Raw genomic sequence first — 25404 nt, 5'->3', positions numbered from 1 at the left:
CTGGAGCCAAAAATAAGAGCTGAGGTGAAAACTAGAGAGAATCAACTGGGAGGTAGCACAGTGAGGTGGGAAAAGGTGTTATATTTAAAGTTAGGGGACCTGAGTTTAAATCCTGATTCTGTCATTTATTACCTAGGTGGCCTTGGGCAAATCACAATCTCTATTGGCTTCATCCAGAAAAGGAGAGGATTAAGTTAGATGACATCTAAGGTTCCCTCTTGCTCCAAATATAGAATCCTAAGAATGCAATTATTGCCTTGTTTTGTAGTCCTCAGTCATTTACATTCATTAAATGCCTACCTATTATTTGCTAGATAAGACGCTAAATGCTGAGGATGCAAAGAAAAGCAAAATATAGTCTCTATTTGCTAGGAACTCATCATTGAATAGGGGAGACAACATGCTAATAGCCATATAACAACAAGATTTATACAGGATAAATTGGGGGTAACCTCCAAGAAAATAAAACAAGATTAAGAATCATCAAGATTTCTTTTGTAGAATATGAAATAATAGCTGAGACATTTAGGAAGCTAAAAGGCAGAGATGAAACGAGATAGAGCTCTAAAGGGTAGGGGAACAGCCAGTGAAACTCAGCTGAGTAATGGTATTTTTGGTGAGGAAGGCAAGAAGACCTGTGTCAATAGATCTCATAGTAGGAAAACTGGAAAGGAAGACAAAGACCAGCTCATGGTGGGGCTTTAAAAGCCAAACAAAGGATTTTCTATTTATCTTGAAGGTGTTTAGGAAGCCACTGAGATTGATTAAATGAGGAGGGAGCAAAAAGGTCAAAATAATACTTTAGGAACATCAATATAACAGCTGAGCAGAGAATGAACTGGAGTAGGGAGAGCCTTGTGGAAGGCAGAACCACCATCAAGCTACTGCAATAGTCTAGTCATGAAGTGATAAGAATCTGTACCAAGCAGCATCAGGCAGTATTTAAAAAAAAGTGAAGAGACACACAGACAGAGAGATGGAGAGAGAGAGAGAGAGAGAGTTGTGATGGTAGAAACAATAGGTTTTGGCCACTGTTTAGATATGGATGGTAATATATAAAGTGAATAGTTGAGGATGAAACCTAAGTTGCAATGCTGGTCCTTTTTCTTCAACCAAGAATGATAGGAAAATTCCAATTGGCCCCCAAATGACAGGTTGGTAGTACTGGACCAAGAAGTGGTCAATGTGCAAGATACTCTATGCCAGTGTGACATAGCAGGTATAGGTAAGGCCCTTGGTCCAGCTGGCATTCATCTGAACTTCTTATATGAATTCAAAAATAAAGCTGTGCAATGATTGGCAATTGTCATAAACAAAGAAAAGTGCTGCCAGACCACCAAGGTCATACTAATCCAAGAGTTCCTAAAATGCCGCTGTGACCAGACAGGCCAAATAATAATGTGCAAGCTAAGAAATTAAACAATGAGTAGAAGTAACATGATTTCCCACAAGGGGATACTGTGCCTTAGTAATTTTATTAAAATTCTAGGAATGGGTAAATAAGTAGCAATGTTATTACTAGTAATAGTATTTATGTAGTATTTTTAACTTTGCAAATTATTTTACAAATGTCTTGTTTTATCCTCACAACAACCCTGCGAAGGTAGACACTATTATTATTCCCATTTTATAGTTGAGAAAATTGAGGTAGATAGCAATTAAGAGACTTGCACAGGATCATGTAACTAATAAGTATCTGAGGCAGGATTTGAACTAAGGTCTTCCTTTCTCCAACTCCAGCCCTCTATCCATTGTTCCACCTACCTTGCTGCCTATGACTAGGGGAGGATCAAAAGGTATAATATATATTAAAGTCTTTGAAAAAAATAAGAAGGATTATTGCTATCTTGCCCTGACTGGAAGTAGAGGCACTCCTCACAGACCTAATCCCACTATTAATTGGCAGGGGAGCTTTGACCTGCACCATTTTTCCCCTGAGTCAGTCCATCCTTCAATAAGCAACCTGGTAGCACCCCAATCTCAGAAGCTTGACATATTGATATGAAGTCATTTGACTGACTTAGCTCCTTGTAGCTCAGACCTCCAAAGTTCAAGAGATCCACTAGAATCAGTCTCCTTACCAACAGAGATTATAGGTGTGTGGTGACAAGGTTCTATTCCACAGGATTTAAAAACAAACATAAATCAAATTACATATGAGAGAAAGAACTTTCACAACACTGGGGGAGATTGTCTGCTATTATTATTGCACATTCAGAACACTTTTGATGTTACAAAATTGTAATTTAGTGTTGATATTGCATAATGGGTAGAAAGTTGGCTTGAAGTCAGGATGACCTGAATTCAAGTTTTACCTCTGATGCATAATGCCAGTGACCATGGGTTTAATCTCTCTACGTCCTAGGATGCTTTATAGGACTGTAGGTTCCAGGGAAGATGCTGAGCCATACTGGTAGAGAGAATTTCTATGGAATCAGAGGTGCTGACCCTATCCCTCATATTTTAATAGTAGGGTGGAAAAGTAATTCTCCAGATAATAGGATTTATCACCTGAAAGAGTTATTATCAAAGAGCTTGAGAAAGTAGGTGGAACTTGACACCTAAGCTGCCAAAAAAAAGATGAATACATGTTAGGCATTAAGCAAGAAAGGGTAAGTTAAGGAAGAAGACATTATTCTAATATTGGAGAAAATCATGGTCTACTTAAATTTATACAATATGAGGTTTTGGATGCCACACCTATAGATGTATGTATGTAAGTATATATTTGGGTGCCTAAGGCACCTATGGTTGCCATATATATGTGTTTATATATATATATATATATATATATATGTCTGTGTTTATATAGATATATGTGTTTATAAGCATATTTAGTGTGTGTATAAATATATACATATAAGCATATTACACACATATGTTTATGTATATGTTTATATATAAATGTATATATACACATAAGTTCAAATCCAGTCTCAGACCCACACTAGCTATGTGATCTTGGGCAAGTCATTAAACCATTATTGCCTCAGTTTCTTCATCTGTAAAATAAATTGGAGAAGGAAATGGTAAATCAATCCTGGCTCCTTGCCAAGAAACCCCTAAATGGGGTTATTAAGAGTCAGATGCAACAGAAATTACTTAAGCTACAATGTGTGTATATATATATATATATATGAGTATCTAATAGATACATATTTACATACATACAAAAATAAATACATAGGTTTAAAAATAGTAGCCTTTATGATGGTTGAGTGAAAGTTAACTAAACTACTGAGGCTGCTCTACAAAAAGAGGACGAGACTATCAGGACCCTTTGATTTGAAAAGACTAAAACTAGAAAGGCTCCAAGTCATAAATGACGTGGATAAGACAGATGTAAACTTGAACTAGTTCAATAAATTCAGTAATGGAATGAGTCTTCACCCTTTAGTTCAACTGGATTCAATTCTTTGGCTATTTATCTAAAGCCTACTAGATGCCTAGCATTGTACAAAAATGGGAGCAAGGGGAGTTGGGGATAAATAAAAAACAACTACTGATAACACAGTAAGCAGTTCAACTCATGGAACACATTGCTCTAAGAGGTATATAGGCCAAAAAATAATAGAGCCTCGAGAGGGGATTCATATAAATTCTTGGGTGAAAGGGTATAATGGTTTGATTATTTAAGAAAAGGAAGATGTTTGAAGGTACTCTGACTCTTTGAGGTAACATCATCTGTTCCCTTCCTCATCTAAATACTTGATACTGGGCCTGATGTAGCAGGGGTCTCTCACCCAACATGGAGTTATCTCCCAAGTGCTTGTATTTTCCCTGCTCTTGCACAGTAGAGTGGCCTCTGGTAACCACCCCACAGCGGCAATGAATTGTGAAAGAAACTGACCTTTTCTAGACTCCCCCAGTCCCCACACAGAGCTCATTATGAAGGAATAAGTGATAGCGTTCCTATCATGTGGCCTCTTTACTTTGTACTCCCTGCAGAGTCTCTCAACAGTATCTGTGCACCCCTAGCAGGCGAGGGAGATGAGCTGGGGGCACCCCCACACATAATGGAACTGGGCTGATTCTCTGCAGGAATGTTGGCACACATTAACTCCAACTCCCATCCTTGTTTTGAATAGGCAGTAAGATTGATATCAGGAGTATCCCAGGATAAGCCCTGATGTATCATTACCCTGTACAGTGCAATACAGCAATCTGGGAAGATGTTAATTTGGCCCTTCTCAAAGAAAATAATTTGTTATGTTGAACAATAAAGACGCGGAAAAGCTTTCCATGATTCTTCTATTCAAAGTATCTGCTCACAGAACAGGGTTTCCAAAAATGATTGCAATTTTCCATTTTATTAATTAGCTAATTGCCCAGGTTTGGGAAAAGTTCTTTTTTCAGGACTATCCAGCTTTCTTCAAGAAAAAGAAATTCACCAGTAGGGATCTAAACAGGAGGGGCTATACTGGCTGAAATACAGAGGAATAGATTCATTGGTTGGCCCCCACATCACAAAATACCTTCATTTCTGAAGCCCACACAAAAAGAGACTGATTAATTCGCCCCCTCTACTCATCTTCCCTCTTTGTCTCCCCCCTTATTTTTCTTTTTTTCTTCTTTTTTTTTTGTGCTTCGTGGTTCTAGCTGTGCCTGGAATGGAGATGCCAAGAGTCCTCAGAATGGATAGTTCTTGTCATACTGAAATGATGGGCCATAAACCAAATCAATCGGCCTCATCCTGATTCTTATTAGAAAGTAGAAGAAACAAGAGGTTGAGGAAGGACAAGTGAATCTCAGTTTTTTAGGAGGTATTTGAAATCTCAAACCTTTCTTTGTGTAACTGGAGATATCAAAAGAAATTGGTAAAATAACAGAGCTTTAAGTATACTTAATTTCTCAAAGAATCAAAGGCTACTATATCTGAAGAGAATATTTAGATTAGCCTACAGGATATGGGCAAGGTTAATTGGAACCATTTTCATACTAAGGAAACTTACCTTCAATTATACCTTTATAGAATTGGAGATTCTCTGACTTCCCCCAAGATCCTAACATCATTGGGAAATTCTTTCTATCTAATCTTTTGCTTTAATTCCAGCCCATTTCTTCAAGGTTGCTCTTTGATGGAGAGAAAAAAACAACTAATCAGTAAACACTCTCCTTAAATATAACCCTCTGGATCACATTTATTATGTGATACATAATGTGATACATACATATATATGTCCTTCAGGCTCCCCTATTGTTCCTGGCCTGAATAATCCTGACTACTTTTATGGATTACATTTTTGAAAGAAGTTACTAATTTTGGCTCCTTTTCTTTAGATTTGTTCCTAGACAATAAGTCACTGTACTATGGGTTTGCACTGATCATTGCAATGCATTACACATAGACTTTCTTTTTAAACCTTTATAAACCCTTACCTTCTGTCCTAGTATCAATTCTAAGACAGAAGAGAGGTGAGGGCTAGGAAATCAGAGTTAAGTTACTTGCCCAGGTCACAGACCTAGGACATGTCTAAGGCCATATTTGCACCCAGGTCCTCCTAACTCCAGGCCTAATTCTCTGTCCACTATGCAACCAAGCTGCCCCTATCCATATATTCTTGAACAGGACAACTGGGCCCAATGATATTGCAACCCACAATTGTGCTTTTTATACTTAGCCATAACTAGGTTGCAGGATATTATTCTAATATCATGGTCAGCTATGTGGCACCATGGACAGAGCACTGGGCTTGGCATCAAGAAGACTTGTCTTCCTAAGTTCAAATATGGCCTCAGACACTTACTAGCTATGTGACCTTGGACAAGTCACTTAATTCTACCTCAGTTTTCTTATCTGTAAAATGAGCTGGAGAAGGAAATGGCAAATCACGTCAGTATCCTTGCCAAGAAAACCTCAAATGAGATTACAGTCAGACATGATAGAATGATAATAAATTCTAATAACATAATGCCTTTAAGGACTTGAGGGTAGGGGTAGTCCTTTTTTTGTATCCCTATCCCCATGTGTGCCTAGCAGATAGTAGGCACTTGATAAGCATTTGTTGATTGGTTATATTCTCCCTTCCTATTCCAGACCAAAATGAAAACTTTTGGTTTCCTGATAACAGAAACAAGTAAAATCTAAATGCTCACAAATGTAGGCATCTGGTATGGGACCCACCATTGGAAGTAGACAGCCAGTGTATTCTGAGTCTGATTGTGAAAGAGAGCTTGTGGCCTATTTTCTAATTCAGCACAGTAATAGAGGGACCAAACCAAATATCAAGGACTCTTTTGTATGTCTTTCAAAATTTAGCATAAAGTTGATAAAGCAGTATCTAAACATTGTTGAATGCAAATATAAAAATAGAAGAAGAAAATTAATCTGATAGTTCAAAGTCTTTGCCTACAAAAGTCTTGATAACACCAAAGTGAATATTTCATTTTTAAAGTCTATGGGACTCATGAATAAGCTGAGAAGACATCTAACCCAACATACTAGAGAGGGCAGCCAGGTGGCTCAGTGGATGGAAAGCCAGGCTGAGAGACAAGAGATGATGGGTTCAAATCTGGCCTCAGATACTTCCTAGCTGTGTGACACTGAGCATGCCACTTAATCCCCATTGCCTAGCCCTTAGTGCTCTTCTGTCTTGGTACCAATACTTCATTATTGATTCTAAGATAGAAAGCAGAAGGAAAAAAAGCAAACCCATACTGGAGAGAAATATGCTTTCCAGTAAAAGGAATGTGAAGATGTATAAGCCTGAAACTTCACTTGTCTATAAGAAGAGGCTAAACATACAAGAAGGTTGACCCAACTCATTATTCAGGCAGTAGACATGCTGTCTATATCATGCAATGTGACATTTATCTCACTTAGAAAATGAAAGGAGAACCCCAGCTGAGTAAATTAGAATCAGTGGTAATACAGCTGTTAGGTACAAACATTTGTTTGGCATGAATCAATCTGGACTCTCCTGTAGTGTGCTTTGATGGTCTCTCTATCTTGTTGACCAATGATGAGATCATGGTTTGTTAATCTAAGTGAATAAAGAAAACACTCCACCAAGCAAAATGTGGGCTGCCTCCTTGAAGTTGTTTATTGACTTTGTGTTTACAGCAGGCCTTTCATAACCATTTATTAAATATTTATTTGCACCGCTTGTGCATTTAGTGGCATTAAAGAGGGAAATCAATCCTATCTTTAATCAGAGTGACTCTGCTTACTTTTTAATGGGGCTAGGGCTTTAAGATGGAAACCAGCCATGACAAATAATGCTGCATCTTGGTGAGTGTTCCAAATACTGAATGTGATATAAAAAAATTCTCATCTCCTCATTTCAACCATAGGTTGGAGCTTTGCAAAATTCAGAATCTAAAGGGACAAAATTCATTTTGGAAGACTATTGACTGTATTTCTATGAATGCACACACACACACACACACACACACACACACACACATTTACAATAGTAAAACAATTGATCTTTGGATAGAGCAAAGGATAGTAAGCTCTTTCCAGGTTGGCTGCAACTCTATAAAAGGCAGGTGGGGAAAATGGTCAACACCATTGAAAAAGATAAGATTTGGGCGAGGTTCTGGCCCTTTCTTTGATCCATATTCATTGTCTCCTTTGTGGCATGCATAAATGGGAATTGGCTCTTCTGCTCATCTTCCATATATAAACTTTTGTCCCTAAGTATCTTATTCTGGGCCACTGATGCTCATAGAAAGCTGGGGCAAACCACAGAAGCCATGGGATGAGTAGGCCGTCAAGCAAATTTATTTATTCCATGAAGGAAAATAATTAATTTGTAATCCAACATCAGAAAGACTAAGCCAAAGACTTTCCCTGTGTTCTAAATAAGCTATTTCCATGTCAGGAGCTCCTTCATACATAAGATGGATATAACTGTCTCACTGGAATCAAGGAGGGAAAAATCACAATTTAAGAAAATGTTAATGAATAAGAACTGGCATTCAAATTCAGATGTTTCCTTTAAAGGTCAGCACTTCTAAAATTATTCTGTACAAAGTCAGTTTCTTAGTCTGCTGCTGAAATCGTTGGATCATCAATATGGAGCTTAAACCTATCTAGACCAATTTTCCCATTTTTTCAGTTTATAAAATGGAAGTCCAGAGAAGTAAAATCAACTGTCCAGCATTACAGAGTAGTAACCAGATTAAAATGTATCTAGGAAATATTTAATGAAACTAATAATAAAAGAAATACATAAACATATGATTTTCTAAGTCAATATATAACCATAGGGATGCTTGTTGTTGGTTTAGTGACCCCTCCTCCCTTTTCTATTTGAGTTTTGATGTCACTGCTCTAAGCAACCATCTAAGACTCTAAATTTCAGAAAAGAGACCAACTTTCAATGGCAAAGAGAGGTCCCTATATCTAAGAAATCACAGGTCTACTATTCCTTATTCATTTAAGATCCCACCTGGTGTGCACTATTCAGTTCCAAGGGCCACAATTTAGGCAGGATATATTAAATCCAGGGAGCAGCTCAATGGCACAATAGATAGAGTACCAGCTCTGGGATGAGGAAGACTCATTTTCCTAAATTTAAATATGGCCTGAAACACTATTCCTGAGTGACCCTGGGCAAGTCTTTCAACCCCTTTGCCTCACTTTCCTCATCAGTAAATGAGCTAGAGAGAGAAGCCACTCCTGTATTTATGCCAAGAAATTCCAAATGTCAAATTCCAAAAGGGGTCACTAGATGGTGGGAGGATTAGAGACAATGACACAAGATTGATTGATGAATAGAGATGTTTAGCTAGGAGTGTAGCAAAGATATAGTGGGAGCAAGATGGCTATATTTAAATATTTAAAGATTATTATATGGAAGATGAATTAGATTTGTTCTATTTAACCCTGTAGAGCAAAACTTGGGCAAATTTCTACTTCACATAAGGAAAATTGCCTTAACAATTAGATTTGTCCAAGAGCAGAATGGGATGATTCAGAAAGTAGTGGGGTCTCCTTCACTGGAGGTCTTCTAATATAGAGGCTGCTGCTGACTTGGCAATATTATATAGATGGGATTCTTTTTCAGGTATGAATCAAACTTGGAGGTGTCTTCCAGCTCTTAAATTTTGCAAATCTGCAATATGAATCACTGTCCTTCCTGCTGTTTTTGTTTTTTGGCACCACATGGTTTTAAATGTTTTGAGTCTTCATTTTGAAATAAAATTCTGTCTTCTAAAATGAATTTATGAATGGGAAAAGGAAAACAATGGACTCATATGACTTTTAGTTGCTGCAATATGAGTGAGAACTGCAAGATGCCTTGTTGTAGACAAAAAAACTAGGCTCAGTTCTTGTGGCAAAAGCATATTCTTCCATTTCCCTCCATTTTTTCTAACTTGTCTTCTCTTCTCTGCCTAATTCTGAATAATACTAATTTTTGTTGTTGTTTGTTAGATGTATCCAATTATTTGCAATGCCAATCCACATTTTCTTGGCAAAAATATCAGAGTAGTTTGCCTTTTCCTTATCTAGCTCATTTTATAGAAGAGGAAACTGAGGCAGACAGGGTTAAGTGACTTGCCCAGGATCACCCAGTTAGTAAATGTCCAAGGCCATATTTAAACTCAAAAAGATGAGTCTTCCTGATTTCAAGCTCAATGTGCCATTCATTGTGCCAACTAGCTGCCCCAATAATACTAATAGGTGACATCAAGATAGCATTTCATTGTTTAAAAAGTATATATACATTATCACATTTGTTCCTCACAACATTCCTATGAAATATGCAAAGTATTTTATTCTCAATTGTTGAAGACTATTGGCTAGGATAAAAGAGGTAGCCTTCCCCCCACATCAAGGACACATAGCTATGAAATAGCAGAGCTGGGACTAGAACCCACATCTTCAGACTCTAGACCAAGTGTTCTTTCTAGAAGCCCAGGTGCTTCAGATATACCTTTATCTATCTGCAAGCACAACAACTTCATACTTCTGTAGTCAGTTAGATTCTGGGAAAACATGGGGTTCTCCATTTGCTGATTTGTGCAATCTACAGGAAGCAAAACACAAACCTCCAAAATATCTTTGTCCAGGCCTTCTTATTGGCTATAGTTTTTGAGAGCTACAGTGGAAAGAGTTTGTTACTGAACACTCCAAGAGGCTAACTTCAATTTAGAGAAAGATGTTTTATTTCACTTTAAAAGATAAACTTCAACTTGTTATACTATAGTAAAATCTCAGCGTATGGAGTTCTAAGTAGAAAGACAAAAGAAAAATGATTTATTGATTTTCTGTAACTCACATGGGATGAATGGCAGTTGTTCCAGGATATGAACCTATGTGGGGGGCACAGGAGTGTACTCTGTCTCCTGAGGGCATGCCTATATTTTTCTTCCCCAAGGCAATCATTATCCCTGTACTTAACTTCTCATTTTTCTTTTACAGTACCTGACACATAGTAGGAATGTAATAACTTTCAGTTCAAGCCATTATGCCTTTTATATGTTCTTACATAATCCCTGATGAAAGAAAGAATGACTTAATTGCATCTTCTTGACAAGTAATTTAAGGATCTTTGATTTAGATCAAATTTGCCCTATAAATAAATAACTAATTGATATAAATAACTAATTGAATTTTACATATCATTTAAGAAACATCACTTAAATTTTGTTTAAAAAAGAAAACAAATGGAACAGGATAAGGAAGAAATGAAAAGGAAAAAAAAGGAGATTTGGAGAAAGCAGACTGGGGGAAAAGTTATTTTATTTGTCCATCAACTATTTATTAAATACCTTGTTTAAAGCATTGTCCTAGGTAATGGGAAGATAATATTGTCATTACAATACAGTCCTTGACCTCAAGGCAAATTAGGTGATGCTGCAGGTAGGTGGCCAGGCTTAGATTTCAACACCTGCCTCAGACACCAAACTGTGTGACCAGGGCAAACAACTTATTCTCTCTTAGCCTCAGTTTCCTCACCTGTAAGATGAAAAGTTTGGACCATGTACCATCTAAAGCCCCTTTCAATTCTAGCTATGATATTTGTCATCAAGTCAATAATGGGGGAACCCTGGAACAAAGTTGAGAAGCAAAAAGGTGCAGTTAGTAGATGAGTAAATGTGTTGATTCAGGATCATCAAGAGAAGACTAATCAAAGAGTGATTAATCTTCCAAATTCCCAAGGAGAACAAATTACAAGGATTAGGAATGAAGGGAAAATGTAACTAATCACAAACAGATTGGAAAATGATATCTTAAGAACCAACGTCTTTGGGTATGTAGTCAACTCACTGCTTTACAGTTATACCATATCTAAGTGGTAATCTATTTGGGGGGGTGGGATGCAGTAGACAGGATGGCCTGGACCAAATGGGAACTTAGTTTTCCTGCTCTAGTTGGGCATTTTTTATGGCATCATTGTAGTACACTGTTTCCTCACTTTTGTCAAATTCTGGAAAGATTTTTAATTACTTTCTAAAACTTTGACATTTTGGGTTTTCTTCATCGTGTAAAGAGTCAAGACTCTGGGGAAAGATAATTGCTCAAGCAAACATTTTGGCTTACTTTCTTTTTCCTTTTAGGTGAACCATTACTATAGCCCATTTGGCAGGCAAGGTAAATTACTTATTAATTCACAAAAATATGAGCTTAAGCTCAAGTTTGCAAGCTTACAAATGGTGGCTTTATCATTGGATGAGTTACTGGAAATTCTGGGAAATTTATTTATCCACACAATTCTAATTTTGTGCAAAAGTTGTTTCTTTTTGCCTGAAAAGACACTTTTCCAAAAACCATAATTCAATAGTGAAAACCAACCTTAGGCCTGTTTTGGAAGAAAGTATCCATTTGCAAATAAGACTCCAGTTGTGAACTAGTTTTTGTAGTCTCCTCTCAATTTTGTTTTGGAGAATATTTATTTTCATAAATATTTTGGAAAGATTTATAATTCCTAGTATCAGTTTTGTATACCAATGCTTATTGAGGCAACCCTAAACCAACAAAGAGCTAAAAAAAAGAGCTAAAAGATGGATCCCTGGTCTCACCTCCCAACCTTGTAATCCTTTCTCCTCCAAGTACCCCCAAAAGAAAAATAATTAAATCTTTTAGCAAAACAAATACCCAGCCCAAAGCCTTCTCCAACTTTCCAATAAAAAGGTAAACAAAATAGCAAACATTTATATACAAAACTTTTACTAGAAGTTGAAAATCTTTCCAAAATATCTTTAAAAATAAACAGATCCAACACAAAGCTGACATGAGGCAGCAGGGACTTTTGCAATGGACATCTGATTTGCAAATGGACACTTTCTCCCATAACAGGCCCAAGGTGGGTCAGCTAGATGGCTGCATACACATACACACATATATACACACACTTGTGTGTGTGTGTGCACACACACGCATGCACACTCACACACGTATGCCCACACAGCAGATGCTAGGAAGGTGATTTAGATGCCACTATCACATCTGGGCTTATGATATGCTCTATTTTATTTCTTGGTTGTTTTAAGTTTCATTTGTTTTGTTTGCTGTTTTTTTTTTGGTGATGGTGGTTTGTTTTTTAGAATGGAGAAGATAAAGGGGAAAGACAACTTTTGCTAAGTCCTTCCACTTTCACCTCAACAGGAGCAGATTTCCCCTTTGGAGAAAAAACAAAATACCTGTTGGGCCACTATCCTTCTAAGAGAACTTGAGTGGTTCTTTTTCTAAAGGCATGGCATATGTTGTAGGATTGATTTTGTTTTACGTTCTGGAGACTGTGAAATAAAAGACAAAAAGAGATTAACTCAAATTGAACCAATATCTCTTGAGGCCAAAGACTCTAAAACTTCTTTAACTTGTCTTTCTTCTAATCAGATTTGATGATTAATTTGTGTAGCTCTGGAATTAACTCTCCATATGACAAGTTACTGGCTAGATTGAAAGAAAGGAAATTAACTTGGTCTGGAGAAAGTTGAGGGAAATCTGGTCTGCGCTGGAGAAAGGTGACATGGGAAATAACCATAGAGGAAAAGCAAGCTATTTCCGTGTTGTTTGGGGACATGTTTATGTTCTTCAATACTAAACACTTTTACTGCAAGGTTGAAATTACGTGTTTACCAATCACTGTTAAAAGTCCTGCGTGTTTTTACAGTGTTGACTCGCTCTAACAAGCATTCAGTGTAATTGGAAATCAAAACCAGTATGGAACAGCTTACACTAACCCTGCATTAAAATGGTCCATCTGCTATTGGTTTAAGTTCTTGGAGCTAGCTTTTTCATCTCTGTAGGGTTTTTTCACTCCTTATTACAAAAGATAGACATTGAGTTGATATAAAATCTAGAGCTGTGGAGTAGAAATGCCTGTTTAAAGTAAAGTTGTCTGGAATTCCTACTCCCTCTTCTTCCCCTAAAGACCCTATTTATTTGGCCAGGAGATGATTGTGAAACCTAACACCGTGGGGGAATATCAGAGGGTCTAGAGCTAGAAAGGATTTCAGAAGCCGTCTAGTTTTACACACTCTCTCTCTTTACATATGAGGAAACGGAGTCCCAGAAATGTTAAGTGACTTGTCTAAACTCATACAGATAATAAGCAAGAGAGACAGATTTTTGACCCAGGTCCTACAATTCCAGAAACATTGCTCTTTCCCCTGTACTAAGTGCCTCTCTGTTTTATATCTAAAAGAAAACTTAGTCACATTTTCTGAATCTTAATACCAACTATGGAAAATAACTCAGAAAAATGAATAATAATGGTATTCATTGATTATGTGAAATAGTAAATAGCCAAGTACAAGTTGAGGTCATTATTACCATATTCCTTTCCTTTAGTTCCCAAAGGACTACCAAGTCAACTGCTCCAAAGCAGATGTGTAACATTAAAAATGGAAAATGGAGACTGGCCTTGTTTCTCCCAGATGTCACTGTGAAATGGATAGAATCAAATTAGGGGACTATAATTTTCTTTTCCCTATGATGATCACAAGCTACAAGGTGCCATGATGAGGTGGAATAAATACTAGATTTTGAGAGAGGACTTGCATTTAATCCTGTCTTTGCTTCTTGACAAGTAGGTGATGCCAAAGTCACTTCATCTCTCTTTGCCTCAATATCCTCACCTACAAAGAAGGGGTATTAGGATAGATGGCCTCCAAATCTTTGATCCTGTAAATAAACTTTTTCAAATTTATAAATCTTAAACCTATGTAATCTCTACCTAGAGCCTTTGGAAGGAATGGCAGGTTAGAAAGATTCCTAGGGATCATCTAATGCAAACCTTTCATTTTATAAATGAGGAAACTGAGGTTGAGAGATAGAGAATGATTTGTATAATGTCACAAATACAGTAGGTGGCAAATCTAAGATTCAGAATTGAGATCTTCTGACATGAAATTAAACATTTATGAATACATCTGAGACCTGACAGCTCTTCATGGCATTTTAGTCTTATATTCTACATTCCGTAAACTATCTTACTAATATTTAACACTTTCAGACTTATCTCAAAGAGAGTTACTAGGGAGCTCTGCAACTTAAGTGAGATGTAAAAAAAAAAAATGTTGGTGGTAGGTAGATGACTCAGTGGATTGAGAGCCAGGCCTAGTGATGGGAGGTCCTAGGTTTGAATCTGGCCTCCAACACTTCTAGCTGTGGGATCCTTAGAAAGTCACTCAACCCCCATTGCCCAGTTCTTACCACTCTTCTGCCTTGTATCCAATATATAGTATTTATTTTAAAACAGAAGGCAAGGGTTTTTTCCAAATGTTGAAAATGCAAAGAAAAACAAAATTGCTAAAAGGATAGAAAATAGTACTTAAGTCTTCTCTGAAACATTTGGCATTTAACACTATTAATCACCCTCCTCAAAACTATATTTCTCTAACTTCTGTGAATTAGCACTGGACTGGTTCTCCTATTTTTGTTCTTTCTTCTCTGTCTCATTTGTTGGATTCCCTTCGCTTTTCCCTCTTTTATATATGGCCAAACAAAGGCTTAGACTTCAGCCCCATTTTTCTCCTGCTATAATATACCTTGGAAATGCTATCTGCTCCCATAGCTTCAACTCTCTCCTCCCCTCAGATGCTTCTCCTCAAATCAACACCTCCAGACCTTAGGCAGCCCTTACAAATCTGTAACTTCCTATTCAATAACTTCACTTGAGTGTCCCTTCTTACCTCAACCAAAAGATGCCAGAAGTCAGATTCATCATCTTTTCCCAAATCCAAAACTCCATCAATACTTTTCTATGCCTTTAAATCCTGCTGTCATTCAGTTTAAACTTGGGAGTGATTGCTGACCTTCCTCTTGACTTCCATTAACCAAGCCTAACACCACCAAGTTAGTCTTGTCTTACTAATTCTTCCATCAAAGTGTCTTTCGCGTCTACCTCTTCCTTTACACTTGCATTGCCACCACACTCCCAACTCACACTCATTCCACATAGCCAGTTGTTTATAAATATTATTTTTTTCCTCCTCAATATGCTACTTTCTCTCCATTCATGCCACCACTGCCCTAAGCTAGCCTCTCATCTCTTCTTCTCTAGACAATCACAATAGCCTCTTAATTAGTTCTCTGCCTCTAATTTCTTCCCACTCCAATGTATCCTCCCCACAACTGTCGCAGTCAATGGATACAATGGCACAATGGATAGAGTGCTGGGCTTGGAGTCAGGAAAAGCTGAGTTCAATCTAGCCTTAGACATTTACTAGTTGTACAACACTGGGCAACTCACTTAATCTCTGTCACTCTCATTTTCTTTGATTGTAAAATGGGGTTTATAACAGCACTTATCTTCTAGAGTGGTTTTGGGGATCAAATAAGATATTTGTAAAGTGCTTAGTACAATGTCTAGCACATAATAACTGCTTATTTCTCCTTCCCTTGCTAAAGCTAATACATAGCTCCAGTAGTGTCACTCCCTTCAGCACACACACACACACACACACACACACACACAGTCAGTAAACTCCAGTGATTCTCTATATACTCTAGGATCAAATATAAATTCCTCTGTTTGACATTTAAAGCACTTCACAGTAATAATATGCTTTCCAATTTTTCTGGTCTTCCTAAAAATTACTATCTTCTTCACTCTAAAATTCAGCTATTTATGAGAAAGTGCACTATCCACATTCAGAGAAAAACTGTGGGAGCATAAACACAGAGGAATAGGGGGCAGCTGGGTGACTCAGTAGATTGAGAGCCAGGCCTAGAGACGGGAGGTCCTAGGTTCAAATCCGGCCTCAGACACTTCCTAGCTGTGTGACCCTGGGCAAGTCACTTGACCCCCATTGCCTAGCCCTTATCACTCTTCTGCCTTGGAGCCAATATACAGTATTGACTCCAAGATGGAAAGTAAGGGTTTAAAAAAACACACACACAGAGGAAAAACAATTGCTTGATCACATTAGTCGATGGGGATATGACTGGAGATATAGACTCTAAATGATCACCCTAGTCAAACATGAACAATATGGAAATAGGCTTTGATCAAGGACATGTAAAACCCAGTGGAATTGCGTGTTGGCTACAGGAGAGGGCGGAGGGAGAGGAGGGAAAGAATGTTACTCTTGTAACAAGGAAAAATATTCTAAATTGACTAATTAATTAAAATTTCCAAAAATAAATAAATAAATAGAACTCAGCCATATTCTCTTGTTGCCTCACATACAACCCTCCCTCTCCCATCTCTGTGCTGGTCACAAGCTTTCCTCATACCTAGAATGCTCTCCTCATCTTAGAATCTCTGACTTCCTGCAAGAGCAGGTCAAACACCACCTTCTTCTGGAAGCTTGTCCTGATTCCTCCCACCATAAGTGCTTTCTTCTCTAAGGTAACTTTCCAATTATTTTGTATGCATCCTGAACATGCTTATTAATATGCATGTTGCTTCTCCCATGACAACACAAGCTCCTCAAGGAAAGGGATTGTTTTTTGCTTTGTTTTTGAATCTCCAGAACTTAATACTATGTTTTATATATAGTAAGCAGTTAAATACTTTAGTGATTGATCATATGCCTAGACCACTCTAATAGTGCATAATTAATCTAGAGCCCTAGAGCAATCCTGGAGTTTCCTGGAGTCACCTTGGATGTATTCATGGATCACCACTGATGGCCATCAGCCTCTTTTAGCCTAATCCATCCTACAAAACCTCTGACAAGCATTAGTTTTTCATCAGCCACTATTTCTCAAATCCCTAAGTGGGTTACCATTCTCAAGGTGTGGTTTTTCATCTAAAAGGCATGGGAGTCATACTTCTGACAATGACAAGCTAAGGGAGACAGAATAAGTCACAGCTCCTTTGAGTCTTAGTTTTCTTATCTCTCCCCATAGTCTGTGATCCAGTGAAACTGGCCTCTCTGTTCTCCACATGACATCCTACCTCCCTCCTCATTGGCTTTGCATTTGCCTCTTCAACGCCTTGCATGCCCTCCCTCCTTGTCTCTGAAATGGGGAGTCCCTTTCTTTCTTTAAGCTGCTACTAAAGCACCACTTCCTACATGAAGTCTCCTCAAACTGCCGACAGCTGCTAAATTTCATCCTTCCCAAATGAATTTGTTCTTAACTTATATATATATATATATAATATTTATTGTGCATATATATTTGCATGTGCCTTCACCATAAGAATCTAAGTTCCTTACTTTACTAGGCACTTTGCCTAGCAAATGATTAATAAATATTTAATGATCTGTAAAATGGGGGAGCTAAAGAAGAACCCATAATTCAGATTCAAATCACAAAATTTCAAAGTGATATCAATAACTGCTTTGTCCCCAAAGAGAGTTCCCACTGCAACTACTTCCCAAGAAGTACTCTTCCAACCTTCACTTGTAGACCTCTGGGGAGGGAGAAAGCCACTATAATCTTAAGGCATCTCTTTCCAATTTTGAAAAATGCTCATTTTAAAGAATTCTTACACAAGAAGTATTGTTACGGAATCTTTCATAAGACCTAGATTTGCCTTCATGCAAGAGCATTGGGTTGGGAATCAAGAAAATTCATCTTCAAGAATTCCATGATGGCCTCAGAAACCTACTAGCTATGTGACCCTGGGCAAGTCACTTCTCCTTGTTTGTCTCAGAGCTGAAGGAGGAAACAGCAAACCACTCCAGTATCTTTGCCAAGACAATCCTAAATGGGGTCACAGAAAGTTGGACATAACTGAAACAAATGAATAGCAACTTTAATCTGTGGCTCATAGTTTTGTCCTTTAGACCAACAGAATGTCTGCTATCTCTCATGTTTACTGGGAGGAAAGTACTTTGTGAGCCAATAAGCACTATAATGTGAATTTCTGTTGCAGTTACAGAAAACACAAATTCCTTAGCCTGATATTCAGGGTTCCCTACAACCTGGTCCACACTCACTTTTCAAACCTTCTTCTACTTTTTCTCCTACCAGAGTTATTACAACCAAACTAATCTAATAATTTTCTTCCTGACATTCCATGAGCATTTCTTTTCACCAAGCAGAAGATCATATGCATGTAGAAGGAGCCTCCGCCAGAAATATTTGGTGTTCCTGATCCCCTTGACATGACCAAGATTCATGCACTCATCACAGGCCCATTTCATATTCCTTTTGAAAGAGGTTTCTTCTTGTTCTTGTTTTGCTGATCTCCAGGTTATTCTATTTGATGACCCACCATAGATCAAAATGATGACAATGGGCATTTACACAGTAACTCCTCCTTACACTCATCTAATTCCTAATTTAATTCAAGGCCCAGTTCAAATTTAATTTCTTCCACAAGATTTCCCCTAACCATCATGTACCATTCATTTGTCATTTAGCATAGACTCCCTACAAAGGAAGGATTTCTATTTCTATAATTCAAAGCCTAATATAGTATCCTAATCACAATGTGCATTCACTAAATATTTGATGATTATAATGAGAAAGGTGGTATTAAATATAAATTCCTTTTCAAGTGTAAGCTTCTTAAGTATAAGGACTACATCATTTCTGTCTTTGTATCTGTCCCCTGCACCCAGCACACCAATGTCTATCACATAGAAGGAATTTAATAAATACTATTGATTGAGGATGAATTGGAAATCTGGTAAAGAGAAAGTTAGAGAGTAGGGTAGGGACCTAGCGCCTCCTACTTCAACTCAGGGTCATATATTTAGAGATGGAAAGGGCATTTTAGATCATCCAATTCTTCCCCCTTATTTTATATATAAATGAAGAAACCAAGACTTAGAGATATTAAATGACTTCCCAAGAGTGGCATAGCTAGTACATAACTGAGGTCAGATGTGAAACCAGGTCATCTCTTCCTAACTTCAAATCCAGAGCTTTAACTATTACACAACATTGCTTCTATTAATTTTCCTTACATGGAGCCTCAGTTTTCCCAATTTCACACACTGTTCCAAGTTCTGTATTATAGACCTAAATAAAACAAATCAAAGTCCTCTTCCATATTATCAATGGAAATGACATTAAATAAGAGACATTGCCAATTACTTTGCCATTGTATATTAAAGACGGTGGGATGTTTCCATCTAATTTGCAACTTAAACCTTACATAGGTGTTATATCCAGGAGCATGCTAAAGTCAGTTTAGAGTTTAGATGGACTTTGGAGAGTCCAATTTAAAATTTTCAATGTAAACATATATACATTAGAAATAAGCAATTGCTATAAATCAGGGTTTGATTTGTCATTTGGTTGATTGTATAGACTTGGGAAAGTATTAATAATGTAGATTAAACTTAAAGATTTGTGCTTATTTAAAAATACTGAGCAGAATGACTTGAATATTAATAAGGAAACTATAAGTAAGTTAGGTGAACACATAGTAGCATACATGTCATATCTTTAGAAAAAGAAAGATTTTAAGACCAATCAAGAGTTAGAAAAAATCACAAAATGTAAAATAAATAATTTAATTACATTAAATTAAAAAGTTTTTGTGCAAACAAAACCAATGCAACCAAAATTAGAAGGGAAGCAACAAATTGGGGGGGGGGGGATCTTCATAACAAAAACCTCTGCCAAAGGTCTACTTACTCAAATTTATAAAGAGCTAAATCAATTGTACAAAAAATCAAGCCATTCCCCAATTAATAAATGGGCAAGAGACATGAATAGGCAATTATCAGATAAAGAAATCAAAACTATTAATAAGCACATGAAAAAGTGTTCTAAATCTCTTATAATAAGAGAAATGCAAATCAAAACAACTCTGAGGTATCACCTCACACCTAGCAGATTGGCTAACATGACAGCAAAGGAAAGTAATGAATGCTGGAGGGGATGTGGCAAAGTAGGGACATTAATGCATTGCTGGTGGAGTTGTGAATTGATCCAACCATTCTGGAGGGCAATTTGGAACTATGCCCAAAGGGCAATAAAAGACTGTCTGCCCTTTGATCCAGCCATAGCACTGGTGGGTTTTACCTCAAAGAGATAATAAGGAAAAAGACTTTTACAAGAATATTCATAGCTGAGCTCTTTGTGGTGGCAAAAAATTGGAAAATGAGGGGATGCCCTTCAACTGGGGAATGGCTGAACAAATTGTGGTATATGTTGGTGATGGAATACTATTGTGCTAAAAGGAATAATGAACTGAAGGAATTCCATGGAGACTGGAACGACCTCCAGGAATTGATGCAAAGTGAAAGGAGCAGAACCAGGAGAACATTGTACAGAGACTGATACACTGTGGTACAATCGAATGTAATGGACTCCTCCCTTAGTGGCAATGCTGTGATTCTGAACAACTCAGAGGGATCTACGAGAAAGAACACTATCCACATGCAGAGGAAAAACTGTGGGAGTAGAAACACAGAAGAAAAAAAATTGCTTCATTACATGGGTTGAGGGGATATGGTTGGGGATGTAGACTCTAAACGATCATCCTAGTACAAACACCAACAACATGGAAATGGGTTCTAATCAAGGACACGTGTAATACCCGGTGAAATTGGGTGTTGGCTGCAGGAAGGGTGAGGGAGGGGAGGGAAAGAATATGATTCTTGTAACCAAGGAATAATGTTCTAAATTGACTAATTAAATAAATTTTTCAAAAAAAGAAAGAAAGAAAGAATGAGCAGAGTGGTTTCAGAAAAAAAAAAAACCTGGTAAGACATTTATGAACTAATGTAAAATGAAGTGAGTAGAACCAACAGAACATTGTACGTAGTAACAGCAATATTATATGATGATCAACTGTAATTAACTTAGTAGTTCTCAGCAAAACAATGATCCAAGACAATTCTTAAGGACTTATGATGAAAAATGCTATCTACCTCCAGAGAAAGAACTGATAATGTCTGAATACAGATCAAAACATACTTTTTTTACTTTCTTTATTTTTCTTGAGGAGGTTTTGGTCTGTGTTTTCTTTCACAACATGGTTAATATGGAAATATGTTTTGCAAGACAGCACACGTATCAAATTGCTTGCTATCTCAGGAAAAGACAGAGAGGGAAAGAGGGAAAGAATTTGGAACTCAACATTTTAAAACCAAATGTTAAAAATTATTTCTACATGTAACTAGAAAAATAAAATATTAAAATTCAATTTTAAAATGTCACATGCATACATTTTTCCCAGAAAGTCTAGTTGTTAAGCATTTACCAGGACACCCCTGAGTTGCTTTATATATTGCTTGAACTCAGTAGGAGGAGTATAGTAGAAGACTCAGTGAAGGAAATTACCACAAGATTGAAGACTAATAATAATTGTTATCCTAATCATAATCATAGCTGACATTTGTATAGCACTTTAGGACTTGCAAAGTACATATATACATCATCTCATTTGAGCCTCACAACACTTCTGGATGTCTCTCTCATTAGAGCTTCTAGAGAGCAGGGATTGTCACTTCTCTCTTTGTATCTCTAGGGCTCTAAACATGTTAAGTGCTTAATAATTGCTTTATAAATTCATTCTTCAATCCTAACAACCTTTCAGGGACTATAAGATAATTAAATTCCCCACCCCGTCACCCACTCTTCTCCCTCCAGACTAAATAAACTAAGCATCTTGTTTCTTTTACCAGATTAATTATGCCATGAATTTGGGGCCCTTCTGATTGCCCTCTTTGGGATATTCTCCATTTTGTCAATGGCCTTCTTAAACTGTGGTCCCCAGAATTGAAGATAATATTCCAGATTTGGTCTGATCAGGTCAATGTACAATAGGACCATTACTTCCTTATTCCTAGAGGCTATGTTGCTTGTAGTATAGCCCAATTTTGCATTAAGTTTTTTGGCTGCCATTTCATATTGTTGACTCATATTGGACTTCCAACACACTAATACCCTCAGATTTTTTTTTCATAAAAACTAAATCCTATTTTTCCCATCATATGAAAGTGGTCTTTTATAAACACAACCAAGTTTCCTTTCTAACTATTAAATTCCACTTTCTGGGTGGTATTGATGTTATTGATTACAAAGATCATCTCCAAAGTCCGTGTTCTTATAAACTAAACCTAATCTATCTATTAAGCTGGTATTTATTCGTAGGCCTGTTTTTTGACTCATACTTTGAATGGTACTCACCTCAGTAGACCCTGTGAAGGCGATCTTGTCTATGCCAACATGAGAAGCTATTGCTGCCCCTGCTGTTGGCCCATATCCTGGCAAGATATTGATGACTCCTGGTGGAAAGCCAGCCTGACAAAATATAATTGGAGGAAACATTTTTCATTGAAGTCAGTCAAAGGCACATACAGTCTAGGCTCTAGTAGCACCTTGGCAGACCCAATTTCAGTGTCTGTTTCTCTTACCTCCTTGATGAGGGCTCCCATGTACAGAGCGCTGAGAGGTGTTTGTTCCGCTGGCTTAATGACTACAGTATTGCCACAGCACAGAGCTGGAGCAATTTTCCAGGCAAACATCAGCAAGGGAAAGTTCCACTGAGAGAGGGGAAAAAAAAAACTTTCAAGGTTGATAAATGGAAAAACCGCTTTGTTTTCAAATCATGACTTCTCAGATTTCTCAACATAAATCTTACCCTCGACGGAGTATGAGTGTTTAGGTTTTTAATCAGCCCTATTAAATGTGGAGCAATGCTGACCTTGAAATTCTTCCCTTTCTCTCTTTTCACTGAATCACTACTCTTAACAACCACCACCAACCCTAGTCTTCAAAGCAATGATATGATGATTTGCTTGTTTGTTTTTTGAGAAAGATCATTTGGCTTTAGTGGGCATACGATTTGGAGGAGACCTTTTTTCCTTCTAGTATTTGGAATTTGGGGTGCCTTTTTTCATTTTCCCCTTTAAATTTTTAGTTCCCTAAGGGCAGGAACTGTGTCTTTGATTTCTTTTTTTGTGTTCTCAGTGCCTAAGCATAGTGCCTGGCAAGTAGTAGGTATTTAATAAATGCTTATTGATTTGACTTGGGAAAACTACCAACTCTCCCAGCTTGTGAGGACCAAACCAAGTGGCCCAGGTGAGAATCATAGTCAAATCAACATTTGTTTCAAAGCCATGTCTTTTTTTCTCCCTCTGTGCCCAGATGTTATCATAGAAGTTACTCTGTTTATTAGCAAATGCATATCAAAGCTACTTGTTTCAAGTTCATTATAAACTTGAGTCCCACTCCCTACCTCCATACAAATGGAGATGAAAAATTGAAATCCATGAGTAAGCACACAGATGCATACATGGGGAAACTGGTTTAAGTTGTTTTAAAAAGACCATTAAGATTATGCCGTCATCAGCTCAGGCATGTATCCTGGTGGTATCAGATGTCATTGATAATTTCATTAAGAAAGAAAACAGAAATCTTGGTCACCTAGACTTCAGCCCCTGACTGTCTGAAGCATCTCAGCTGCCATCCTTGGAGTCCTCTTCCTAGCCCTGGCAAGCTTGCAAAAATATACAAGTGTCTTGCCTTCATCAAACACTCAATTTCTTTTCCCCACATTTGTTTATAAACTTGGGAGCCCACAGTGATGTTTTAATTCCATCCACAGTATATAAATCTTGGAGCCCAGCACTTGAGCTAGAGTGGGATGATGAGCAGTACTTGGACTGTCAGGAATAGCTACAGTTTGGGGGAGGATTAAAGGGGAGAAGGAGAAGGTTTGGCCCCTGCTGTTCAGATGACAGATTCTATATCATTGAGTACTGGTCTAGGAAGATTTCATTAAGCACCTTTCAAGCAGAAGAACCATATTCTAACTGCTCTTCCTTGTTTTTCAACTGGTAGCAAATTTAATAGCAGCTAGAATCTTGGGGGATCCGTGCTGAACACAAATAATCTATTATGTCCAAAGAAATGGGACTCCCACTATATACTGAGTATACCCACATAGGACTTTGTCTTTAAGTCAAAGAGTTACCTTAAATAAGCGAAGATTAAGTAATTTTCCTTGGGTCACTGGCTAGTGTCAGGGACAGAATTTAAACTCATCTTCCCTATTCCAAGTCTAACATTCTCAATTGCTTCTTCACAGAGATCAATTAGAGGTGGAATAGTTTGGTGGATAGAATGCTGGATTTGGCATCAGAGAAGCTGCCACTCATTTAACTGTATGACTTACCTTTCAGAGCCTCAATTTCCTCAGCTGTAAAATTGGGAGATTAGCTTTGTTGCTCTTTAATGTCCCTTTCCACTTCTAATATCCCAAGAGACTTTGAAAATCAAAACAATTCCCTTTCCCCCCAAATCAGTGAACATTTCAATCTGCTCCCCTATGGTTTGTGAAGGAAAACTTCTTACAACATAGTATAATCATTTCATTTGAACCTCCCCTTGAAATCACTGCCAGAAACTATTAGTCCTTTTAAAAGATAGATTATTCAGTGATATCTAGACTGTGCCAAGGGTGTGTATGGGAGAGAGAGAGAGAGAGAGAAAAAAAAAGACAATGTTTAATGAGCCAACCCAAACACTAAAGCACTACACTGATTTCCCTTTAAAAGACACACAACAGCCCGGCATGGTTTCAATTATGTCCATGACGTTAATTGTGCTGCTGTGTCTTCTGGAGTGTCTTCTAGCTAAATTCCTGTGAAAAGAAACAGTGGGAAAGAATGGGATTAAAATTCCATATAAAATAATATAATCTTCCTGGAAAGACGGTGAGTCAGAGTTCTAAAAAATACATAAGCAAACATTACAAAGCATTCATTTTCCATAAGCTGCCTGGGCATCCATAACCAGGGGCAGGTTATTAATACTCTGTGTCTCACTTTGCTTATTTTAATCATGAGAATTCCATGACTTGAGAACTCAACTCCTGGTAACGGAGCTGAAACCCTATTAACCTGTTCAAATAAGCATTTGCAGGGAGGCTGTTAAAGATATGTCAACAACATGATCTCAGCCCCTTTTTTCCCCTCTGTAATGGAAAACACACATTGCTGAGGTCCATGTTTTATGTGTCTTTAAAGAGAACTCAGTTTAAATGAAAATAAATATGAGGCGTGAGGAGGAGATACACTCACCGGGATGATCTGTCCACACACTCCAATAGGTTCGTGTCTTGTAAATGTGAAATAATCTCCATC

General features: G+C 37.5%; 1 protein-coding gene and 1 long non-coding RNA gene across 4 annotated transcripts in view; one reads left to right on the top strand and one right to left on the bottom strand.

Annotated features, from left to right (window-relative positions):
- ALDH1A2 (aldehyde dehydrogenase 1 family member A2) overlaps window positions 1-25404 on the bottom strand; it is a 186645-nt gene that overhangs the window by 30161 nt on the left and 131080 nt on the right. For all 3 annotated transcript variants that reach the window (XM_056809383.1, XM_007479682.3, XM_001368117.4), the window contains 3 exons: window positions 25342-25403; window positions 22672-22800; window positions 22445-22558 (listed from right to left, as the gene is read on the bottom strand). In XM_056809383.1, coding sequence (XP_056665361.1) covers window positions 22445-22558; window positions 22672-22800; window positions 25342-25403 — 305 coding nt within the window. The remainder of the gene's footprint in view (window positions 1-22444; window positions 22559-22671; window positions 22801-25341; window position 25404) is intronic.
- Window positions 4604-25404, top strand: part of LOC103096865 (uncharacterized) — a 59883-nt gene continuing 39082 nt past the window's right edge. Inside the window, exon 1 of the long non-coding RNA XR_008914669.1 lies at window positions 4604-4763. This is a non-coding gene — a long non-coding RNA (uncharacterized LOC103096865). The remainder of the gene's footprint in view (window positions 4764-25404) is intronic.

This window comes from Monodelphis domestica, chromosome 1 (genome assembly GCF_027887165.1).
Source record: "Monodelphis domestica isolate mMonDom1 chromosome 1, mMonDom1.pri, whole genome shotgun sequence".
Taxonomy (NCBI): Eukaryota; Metazoa; Chordata; class Mammalia; order Didelphimorphia; family Didelphidae; genus Monodelphis; species Monodelphis domestica.
The sequence above is the reverse complement of the archived record's forward strand: the minus strand, read 5'-3'. Positions and strand labels throughout refer to the sequence as shown.